The sequence below is a fragment of the Dioscorea cayenensis genome, chromosome 11 (assembly GCF_009730915.1).
Source record: "Dioscorea cayenensis subsp. rotundata cultivar TDr96_F1 chromosome 11, TDr96_F1_v2_PseudoChromosome.rev07_lg8_w22 25.fasta, whole genome shotgun sequence".
NCBI lineage: Eukaryota > Viridiplantae > Streptophyta > Magnoliopsida > Dioscoreales > Dioscoreaceae > Dioscorea > Dioscorea cayenensis.
This window is the reverse complement of record NC_052481.1, coordinates 4,717,255-4,727,752: the sequence shown is the minus strand read 5'-3', so window position 1 is coordinate 4,727,752 and position 10,498 is coordinate 4,717,255. Positions and strand designations below refer to the sequence as shown.

General features: G+C 38.3%; 2 protein-coding genes and 1 non-coding gene across 4 annotated transcripts; 1 reads left to right on the top strand and 2 right to left on the bottom strand.

The window, feature by feature from the left end:
- Positions 1 to 2,151: 2,151 nt before the first annotated feature.
- Positions 2,152 to 3,693, bottom strand: LOC120272467. Of its 2 annotated transcripts, none has more exons than XM_039279299.1 (2): positions 3,518 to 3,693; positions 2,152 to 3,257 (listed from the first exon to the last, which is right to left on the bottom strand). In XM_039279299.1, exon 2 carries the CDS (start codon positions 3,250 to 3,252, stop codon positions 2,707 to 2,709), a length of 546 nt encoding a protein of 181 aa, XP_039135233.1. In that variant the 5' UTR covers positions 3,253 to 3,257; positions 3,518 to 3,693; the 3' UTR covers positions 2,152 to 2,706. The 2 variants fall into 2 exon arrangements, with proteins under 2 accessions (XP_039135233.1, XP_039135232.1); XM_039279298.1 differs by having other exon boundaries at positions 2,152 to 3,254.
- Positions 3,694 to 4,425: 732 nt separating this feature from the next.
- LOC120271544 lies at positions 4,426 to 5,721 on the bottom strand. The gene has a single exon (XM_039278232.1). The coding sequence runs from the start codon at positions 5,719 to 5,721 to the stop codon at positions 4,426 to 4,428; it is 1,296 nt and encodes a 431-aa protein (XP_039134166.1).
- A 640-nt stretch (positions 5,722 to 6,361) lies between these two features.
- LOC120272812 lies at positions 6,362 to 6,468 on the top strand. Its single transcript, XR_005540347.1, has one exon. It is a non-coding gene; the product is annotated as a small nucleolar RNA R71 (small nucleolar RNA).
- The last annotated feature ends 4,030 nt before the right edge of the window (positions 6,469 to 10,498 follow it).

Sequence of the window (10,498 nt, the reverse complement as noted above, 5' to 3'; positions counted from 1 at the left end):
AAAAATCAGTTAAAGTTAATTAGCTATCCAAATTTTATAAAAAATTTCATTTACTTTCCAAAACTAACCCTATTTAAAAATCCATTAAAACTACCCCTATTTCATTTCTTACTCACTAGTAGTTTTATAGACATGCTTCACATTAAATGATTTATTTGTTGGGAATACAAAACACATTTTAAAATAATATTGGAAATGTTTTCTACTATTGGAAAACTAAAAACATTTATTAGTAAATAGTTGACTGTGATTATTGAAAATTGTACCGATACATTAAATTAAAAGGTAAAATTGGGAAAAAAAAATTAATGCTGCACAATATTTCTAGTTTAAAAAGTAAAAAAGAACATAGAAAGCTCTAAAATGTGACAACTAAAAAAGAACGGAGGGAGTATTAATTAATTATTAATTATACTCCTTCCTTTCCAAAATACATGTCGTTTAAGGATGTTGCACAAGAATTAAGGATAATATTAAATTTTTTAAAATTTAACATAAAAATCAACCAAATTACTAAACTATCCCTTCTTTGAAATCATATTTTCTTTTAGGACTATAAATATTATTCTCTTCATGTATATAACTTAGGAAATAGAAAATGAGTAAAATTGAGAAAAAAGAATAAGTATTACCTTGATATTATAAAACGACAACTACTCTCTCCGTACTTTTTTATCTGTTATTTTCTAACATCAAGAAACATTTATTATATTTTTTTTTCAAAATCACCCTTAACATTCTATTCAACTCTTTTGTTGAAATTAAATATGAGAGAGAAATGTGAAGATATAAATTAGGGGTAATTTTGGAAAGGTAACTAATTTTTTATAAAATTTTGTTGAATAGCTAAGTTTCTTAGTATGTGAGATTCGGTTAATCACAACAGATAAAAAAGAATGGAAGGAGTATTTGGAATAATTTTTTTTTTGTTAAAACATGTATTTTGGAATGGAGGGAGTAATTAAGTTAGGGATTATGAGATTAAGAGATGAGATTCGAGAATAGAGAGTCTTATGAATAAAAAAAAGTTATGTATTTATCTTTAAAAAAGTTAAAAAATTATTTATATTAATTAAGCGATATAATAGATTAGCATTTCAAAGCCAATAAAGCAATACCCTAGATGAAATGATGGCTGAATATTTTTCCAATAACGAATAATTTGAAATTCTTTATAAAATCTCCATCACAATTTTGTTAATTTTTATTTTTAATCTCCAACTCCATTTTATTATGTGATAATTGTAGGTTAAAAGGGTAACTTAAAAAATTAACTTAATGGTTGTAAGCAAGGTAGTCAGACCCGGCCATGCCCAAAGGTCAGGGGTCGATGGGTTCGACCGGATTAAACCACAGTCAATAATAAAATATTTAAAAATATATTATAATAATTAATAATGATAAAAATAATATAACCTATATTTTAATAATTAAAAAAGGAATGGGTTAAATATCATATTTAAAATTTTAATCTTATATCTTTCTTTTATTTTTCAAATATCTGAAATATAATTAAATTTAGTATTTAATATTTTAGTTTAATATATATTGATTTTTTAAAAATATGAAATATTTATAAAAACCTAATAATCCTCTTCTCAAGTCCTAACACTCCCAACCTTGTTATGTTTGGATTAAGGGCCGGCCATGGAAAGAAAAGTAAATGGAGGGTTTTAGAGGGTCAGAATGAGCCATTGCTTCGTTTGGATGGATATTTTTAATTTAACGAAGGAAAAGGAAAGGTTAACTCTGGTTTGGGTGCTGGGGAGGGAGAACCTCCTAAAAATTTTAAAATGTTTTAAAAGACCTTAATATCCTTTTTTTAAATTAATTACATAACGTCACTTCATAAGTTTGTTCTTTCACTTTTATCAATCTAATTTTTATTTTAATCAAGTATTGACATAACACTCATCATAGATCCTTATATTTATGTATTTTTTTCATAAAAAATCAAAATAATAATGATAATTGTAATAGATTTAATATTTATTAAAAAATCTACTTAAAGTGTGAATTTATTTGAGATATTAATAAAGCATGTGTTTGAATAAAAAATAAGCAATTTTTAATAAATTAATAATAAGGGTATAATTGGTAAATCATATTATTATATATCCATTTTCTTCTTTAGCCAAACATGGTTTATCAAAAAACTCTCATTTCCTTTCCCTCCATAAAATTTGTCTATCCAAACAACGGTTGAACCCTTACTTTCCTTTCCCTTACTGTCCCTCCTCTTCCCTCCTCTTACTTTCTCTTCTACTTTTGAATCCAAACACTATATTATGCTATGTTTGAATTGAGGGCTGGTGAGAGGAAGTAAAGTAAAGCAAGAGTTTTGAAGTCTCTTACTCGGGCTCAGACTTAGGTGGAGGCATGCGCTCACCCATGACCGAGTAGCGAATCAGAGAATAAGTGTCGTTATGTTTCTCCACCAAACCCATTGTGAACATAGTGGTCATCCCCAAAGGCGTGGGTCCTCCAACAATATGCATACCCTGAGTGTGCTAGACCAAACCTATGCCTCAAATCATACGAGTGATATACGGGCTAGCAAAGATAGCTCCGAGGCGGGCAAAGGTACCTTGATGAATAAACAACTCGACGAAAAGATGTCCAAGGTGAATGGGGTAGTGCTGAATGATGCTGTACAAGATGAGTAAGTCAGAACGCGTGATGACGCCTGTACTATCATTCCGGCCACTAATGCCGTAGTAAGAAGGCATGAATGTACCGATGTGCCGGGTTGAGGAACCGAGAAGCCTTCCTCGACTCATGTGTCCTCCGGCCCAAGATATTGTTCCAAAACTTTGTGTAAGTCACTTTGGACGGGAAATCAGTGGGGAGGCCACAAAATGTGGGGGTTTGTGCAACTTCCTCACTATAGAGGCCCAAGAAACATCCCAACTGTGTATTTGTAAGAGTGCACCGTACCCCAAATGCTTGGAATGAAACCCTGGATGGCCTAATGAGCTCGATGGTGCTTAAGACCTCCAATGTGAGCTCACGATACGCTGGCTCGCTAATGGAGAGCACTTTGTCCCATCCATCGTATGAAGTTAATCCCAAGGCCTCCTCATCCAAACCAATGGCTTCGAGATCATTCCATTCAATTGTGTGCATGACTCCAAAAGGTTTGGTCTTCAAACATGCATAACGAGCCTTCTGTTGCGGGCAATCAAAGTTTGGCTCCCCAATAGGTGCCATGTCACATCTCGGCCTCTTGGATGCAACACGTTTGTTCAGCATGCCTACTACCACAACACACAAGATCAAGCTTATCTCTTCACACAACAATGCTTCGGATACTCGAAATATGCCAAAAATGAAGAAAAATAGTAATGGCAAGAAACTTTTTTGCAAGAGTTCCCCTTGTAAATGGAGCTTTTCAAAATTTACAAATATTATAAAAAGCTCATAAAAATAGCACAAAACACTCTACATCATCCATTCCAACCATTTCATTCACAAAACTAGGAGGAAAAACACCACAAAACTCAAATTTTAACCCCACCTTGAACTAGGGCTTGAAATTGTTAGGCAATGAGATCCGGTGAAAAAGACAGTGAAACTCCGAATAAATCACAAGATTAAGGTTGCTAGATGGAGGAGAGAAGGGTAGAGGACGAAAAATGAAGAAAAACGGTGAAAAAATGAGGTAAATCGGATGAGAAATGAGTGAGAAATAGGGAAAACAAGTTGAAGAATGAGTGAGAAAGGAGGAGGGGACTGCGGGCTTAAAGGGGCCGCCCAGCTCATGCGGGCTGCTCAAGGCCCATGAGCAGCCCGTGAGCCTCTCAGCCCAGGCACGGCCCGTGCGGCTCTAAGCCGCATGGGCGCATGGCGCCCGTGGGGTTCACAGCCCAAAGGGCTGTATGCCTCAGGACGGCTCTCATGGGAGCACAGGTGCCCATGAGGCCCTACAAACTCACCCAAAGGGTCCATTCGGGCTGTAGCCCATATGGACCTGGAAACATGAAATTTGTGTGAGGCTCTCCTTGTAGCTTCATCAAATCATAAGAGACACTCCTTTAAACGCCAAATTGACAAGAAATCACAACTAGATATCATCAATTTCAAGGCAAAAATGGGCAAGACATAAACGAACATGGATCAAGCTCACAAGTGAAAATACGAAAACCCTACTTAGCGCAAGCAACAAACTATAACACTCAACTAACAAGCACAAGAAAATGAAAAAAAAAACACGCATAACACAAGTAATTCAAAACTTGGGTTGCCTCCCAAGAAGCGTTTGTTTAACGTCATTAGCTCGACGTACCTATTTCTTACCTCTCATGGCGTATCAAATGTAGGGGTTTTACCTCCAACACCGAGAGAAGTGCCAAGACATGGGAAACTCATTGATAGGTATGAAAAGACCCGAAATTTTCCCTGTTCACCAAAGTAAAGATGGTCTACTTACCTCGGCGGTGATAGCGTTAAATTTACTCGCCCTTTAGACTTCTTGTTCACCTTTCGCCACACTTTTTTCACATTTTTCTTCTTTTTGGGACTATTTGTTGGATTGGTCCCCACAAAATTAACATGTTCCCTTGGGGTGGGAATACAAGTCTTCATTCTATCTTCCTTGTCATCCAAGGTCCCAAGGTACTCTTCTAGAGGGTTTAAAGCCAAAACCTCATGCACACAATCAGAGATGACCATGTCAGTTGCATCAGTGAAAAATAATGGGTCATCATGATCTAAAGTTTGTCTCATAGCTTCCAGGAGTGTAAAAACCACTTTCTCATCTCCCACTCTCAAAGTCATTTTCCCTCCCTTGACATCGATTAAGGCACCGGCAGTGTTGAGGAATGGGCGCCCGAGGATCAAAGGGACTTCGACATCCGCATCTACATCAAGTATCACGAAGTCCACTGGGATAATCAGCTTATCAACCTTTACAAGCACATCCTCGACTACCCCTCGGGGCTTCCTAATAGAATGATCTGCCAATTGGAGTCTCATTCTTGTAGGCTTGAGATCATCCAATCCTAACTTCAGAAACAAAGTATAGGGGATCACATTTATGCTTGCCCCAGAATCAGCTAGAGCATTCTCTTGCATCCCTTCCCCAAGCATACAAGGAATGATGAAAATACCTGGGTCAGTTAACGTTTTTGGTAACTTCTTTTGGAACACAACCAAGCAATTTCCCGAAAAAGTCATAGTGTCCAAGTCTTCAAGTTTCCACTTGTTGGCGAGGAGATCTTTCATGAATTTTGTGTACTTGGGCATTTGTGAAAGTCCATCGATGAGGGGAATGTTGATGTGAAGTTGCTTGAAGATGTTAAGGAATTTCTTGAACTGAGCATCTTCCTTATCTTTTTTAAGCCTCACCGGATAGGGCATAGGAGGCTTATACTCCGGGACCTTTGGGGGTAAAGATTTGGAACACACTTCATCTTGTTTTCCCCCACTTTTGTCACTCAAATTCTCAGTCGGAGTAGGGTCTTCTTGGACGGCTACCCTTTCATTAGAGGCACTTGGGCCCTCACTAGCCTTTGCCTCAAACTGTTTCACACTCCTCAAAGTCAAGGCCTTCAAATCCCTTGGGTTATTTTCGGTGTTGCTTGGGAAGCTACCCAGGGGACGTTCAGAATTTGCCCTTGCAAAATGTCTAACTTGGGTCTCAAGGGACTGAATTGAAGCTTGGACATTCCGAAGCACCTTGCCAAATTCATCAAGCCTCTTGTCTACATTTACAAACCTCATCTCTGTATTGATCATAAATTTTGCCAACACATCTTTAGTAGTGTATTTTCGCTCTTATTGAGGAGGGGCTTGATATTGATTTCCTTGGTGTACTGGAGACTTCTGCTGGGGTTGGCCTTGGCTCCAAGAAAAATTTGGGTGGCTCCTTCACCCAGAGTTGTAAGTGTTGCCATACTGATTCCGTGGTCCCCTTGGTCCTCCACTGACATAGTCGAACGTCTCCACTGGTGTTGAGGGGACAACAAAGATAGGGCATTGTGATGTTGCATGCCCAGCACTACAGGTGTCACATGACATAACGGTCCCCGAGTTTGATGTAGACCCCAACATGAACTGATCCATCTTCTTAGCTAATGCATCAACCTTTCCTGCTAGAGCTGCATTGTCATTCACACTCTTTGTTAAGGCATCAATTTTCACAGCTAAAGCAGTGGTGCTATCCACCTCATAGAGTCCTGTTGCCTTTTGGGGCTTTTGTCTAGTGCTCCAATGGCACTCATTACTAGCCGTGTCTTCAATTAATTTTTCAGCCTCTTCAGGAAGCTTGCCACTCAAAGAAACGCCTGCGGTAGCATTGATGAATTGCCTAGTAGCATAATTCAGCCTATTGCAAAGCATCTGCACTCTCATCCAGGTGGGGAAACCATGGTGAGGACACTTACGTAGCAGATACTTGAACCGTTCGTGTGCCTCAAAGAGTGTTTCAGAGTCCCCTTGCAGAAAATATGATATCTCATGTCTCAGTCGAGCTGCCTTGCTCGATGGAAAATATCTAGCAAGAGACTTATCCACCATCTCCTTCCACGTGGTGATGGACCCAGGAGCTAAGGAAGTAAGCCATCTATATGCCGCTCCTCTCAGACTGACGGGAAGTATTCTCAATCTTATGGCATCATTAGAAACTGAGTTGATCTTGAAAGTGGAACAAATATGGAGGAAACGAGACAAGTGGGCGTGTGGGTCTTCTTCGGCTAACCTATCAAACTGGACTGAATTCTAAACCATTCCTATTGTGCTTGCCTTGATCTCAAAGTTGTTTGCGGGTACCAATGGGGCTTGCACACTGAACTCCTCGCTAGTAAACTGAGGTCTCTCATAATCAGATAAAGTTCTCATCGGTTCCGCCATGACTGATGGTTCACTAAATTCAACTTGAACCTCTTGTTGCCCTGAACTCTCACCCACTTCTCCCAACCTTTGATGCAAAGCTCGTTTAATTTCTTTGACAGGCTCTACTAAGTGTCTTTGATTGGAGCATGTCATAAGATGATACCTTGCATAATGTTAAGAGCAAATGATCAGGATTTGAGAGAATAATGGTAAAATAAGACAAAAGCAAATAAATGGAGAAATAGGAGCACAAAACTAAAGAAAACAAAAGCATGAAGTAAAAGAAAAAGAAAAATGGCTAAATCAACGAGATATAAGTTTTTCAAGTATTCCTTGTGGGTCCCCGGTAACGGCGCCAAAAACTTGATGGTGACTGCCCGCAAGTGCACGGGGTCGTCAAGTAATACCTCTCGCGCAAGCATGAGAGGGTCATATTCCCTTAGCCCAAGGAGCTACCCTTACTTCCTCTTTACTCGTTGTCTAACCTTCCAATTTGAGTTGAGAATTGAGATGACTAAAACACAAAAATAAAACAAGAACCGCAGTGCAAAGCCAAGTAAGAGGATGAAAATCAAGAAATGAGAGAGATCCCAGATGTGGATCCCCTTAGGGTTACTCAAGGTAAATGAATGCATGAGTTGTTAAGCAAAAGGGGTGTTCAGGCCATGAGATTCTGAAAGTAGGTTATCCCGATAGTCACTTTGATAATTCCTAATCCCATACGAGCGTTGACTCAGAATCTCTTTCGGCCAACCTTCTCCTACGATTGCAATGCACAAAGGGAAATCCCAATTAAGGCCAATACTCTACCTGGGTTCAGCCCTAATATGTGGAGGGTACGAATTATGTGATGGTTACAATGTATTCATATATGAATCCCCATTAAGCAAGATGTGTCTAGTATTAGGGCTAAAGTCTTGCAACCTAATACAACCTAGCGGTTGAAAAACAGAGTTATCATGTAAATCAACACATCAAATCTCACCAAGCTTAAACCATGAACACACCAAATGCATTAAAATAACTCAAAGCATCCAAATACTCAAGTTCACCCCAAGGTTCACCGACATCTGGAAATCTAAGGGCTTAGCTTTCCATACAAGCACAAACACAAAACGAGTTCATGTAATCTTACTCTAGAAAGCATAACAAACTCCCTCAAATGATGGAAAGACGTGGAGGAGAAAGGATGACGCGGAGTGGCTTCCGCGGACACCGAAATGGGGGCGGCTTCCCTTGTCTTCTCCAAGCTTCCTCAAGGTAAAATCGATGGAGATCTTGCCCAAAATGACTCTATCCTCTTGCTTCTTTCCCTCTAAATACGTTGATTTGGTCGTCAAAATGCCTGGTGAAGTTGCCTCCACCAAGGGCTCAAGATGTCTCTAAAGTGGCCTCCTTTAAAACCCTAGCAGAAATAGGGTTAAATAAGGTCCGCCAGAGCCTCACGGCCGCATGGAGCCCCTGAGGCTCATTGTCTTTTCTTTCGCCCAAAAAATTGTTTGCCGGTGCTACAGTAATCCTGCTACATTACGTTTGGTACGCAACATTGCTACAGTATTTTCTGCTACAGTACTGCCTCCACAAAATTTCTAGTAAACCTTACGGGTGTCTCACAGGCGCATGAAGCCCGTGAAGCCCACTATCTTTTCAGCATTACTCTAGAAATTGAGTTTCTCCAATGCTTGAAACCCTAAAATATGATTTTTGGTGTCGATTTCTCCCCAATTATGTTCTCGAGCTCTCCTTAGCTCCTTTGATGCCTGAAATATAAATAAAACAAATTTAAACACAAAACGGGCATCGATTCATGATAATACAAGCAAAGAGCATATATTCTACAAGTATAAAATACGTACATTTAGGCGTTTATCATTATGATACCCTATGATTTGTTTTAAAAATCTTTATTTTAATTATATTGGCATGTGATATTTTTATTTTAGTGACCACGAGTCTATGACTCAGCTGCTGCAGTGGCAGTCTCCACGAACCGACCTACTAAGAGGCAGCGTGGCAAACTGGCTGAAGTTGGTTATACATTCAAGAGGCTTGAAGAGAACCTAAATTGGAAGTGGATGGGTGCCCCCACTTATTTTGAGACATCATGCATCACATCACATGTGAACTCAGAGGCCAACACCAAGGTGAACTCGTTTTATGCATTGATTCTAGGCCAAATAGAACCCTAATTCTTTATGCATCATATATAGGACTAGAATTGCGCATATTCTTCTTGAATGCATGATTTTTAGCTAAAATATTGCATTAAATTAGATTTGCTCTTAAGTTGGAAACCCTCAAGTGAAGACAAAGAGCTTGCAGAGGAGTGTCACAATTAAGCTCTTAGACTTATGGGTCTAAGCACAGTGAGTGGATGGCTTTCCCTAAAAGTTATTTTGAAAATAATTTTTCCTATTTGTTTTTTGAAACAATCATGTTACTACCATATATTATGCTATACCAAATTTTCTTTATATGGGTATTCGATAGTTATGATACACTGTCATTTATTTTAAAAAGGTCTTTATTTCAATTACATTGGCATGTGATATTTAAATTTTGGTGACCGCAAGTCTTTGACTCGGCTGCTGCAATGGCAGTCTTCACAGAATGGACTAGTAAGAGGCAACATGGTAGATTGACTGATATTTGTTATCCATTTAGATGGTGTGAAGAGAACCTAAATTGGAAATAGGTGGGTGTCCTCACTTATTTTGAGACACCGTGGGTCACATCAAGTGTGAACTCAAAGGCCAAAGCTAATGTGAACTCATTTCCATATTTAAAAATTTTATAACTGGCTTTGGTGGTCCCATTCCTAATCATGATGTTGGTTTAGTTTGTGAACGATTTTCTTAGCCAACTTATGTTACTGGATTTTATATACAAATTTTAATTGATTATTATTATTATGGTTACTTTTAAAACCTCAAGTTGGACAGATTACATTATGGAAAATTTATTTTTCGGCATCATTTCTTGCTTTCCCTAAAAGTTATTTCCAAAATAGTTTTTTCTATTTGTTTTTTTTTAAACAATCAAGTTGCTATTATGTACTACGCTATAACGAATTTGTTTATATGGTTATTTGTGAGTTATCATACACTATGATTTGTTTTAAAAGGGAATTTATTTCAATTACATTGGCATGTGATATTTTAATTTTGGTGACTGCGAGTCTATGACTCGGCTACTGTAGTGACAGTCTCCAAGGACGGGCCTAATGGGCCTACTAAGAGGCGACGTGGCAGACTGACTGATATTGGTTATCCATTCAGGAGGCGTGAGAGAGCCTGAATTAGAAGTGGGTGGGTGCCCTCACTTATTTTGAGGCACCACGCGTCACATCACGTGTGAACTCAGCCATATGGGTCGAACTCATATTAATGATGAATCATCGAGAAGCCATTTTGTGTTTTCTCCCATTTAATCACTTGGACTATATTGGTATAATCTCATTAACTGGAGAATTTAGGCTTGAATTACTTAGAAAAGCATATGAAAATTGTTGAATCTAAATTGGGCTTTTTACTTATTTGACCATTTTTTTTTAATTATTGTCAAAATTGCCCAAGGTATTTTTAAAAAAAATTATTTTAAGTAATAATAATATTTTAACTTGTTAATCGGGGAAGGAGAATCCCTAAACCCAAAAAATCCCAGTCGA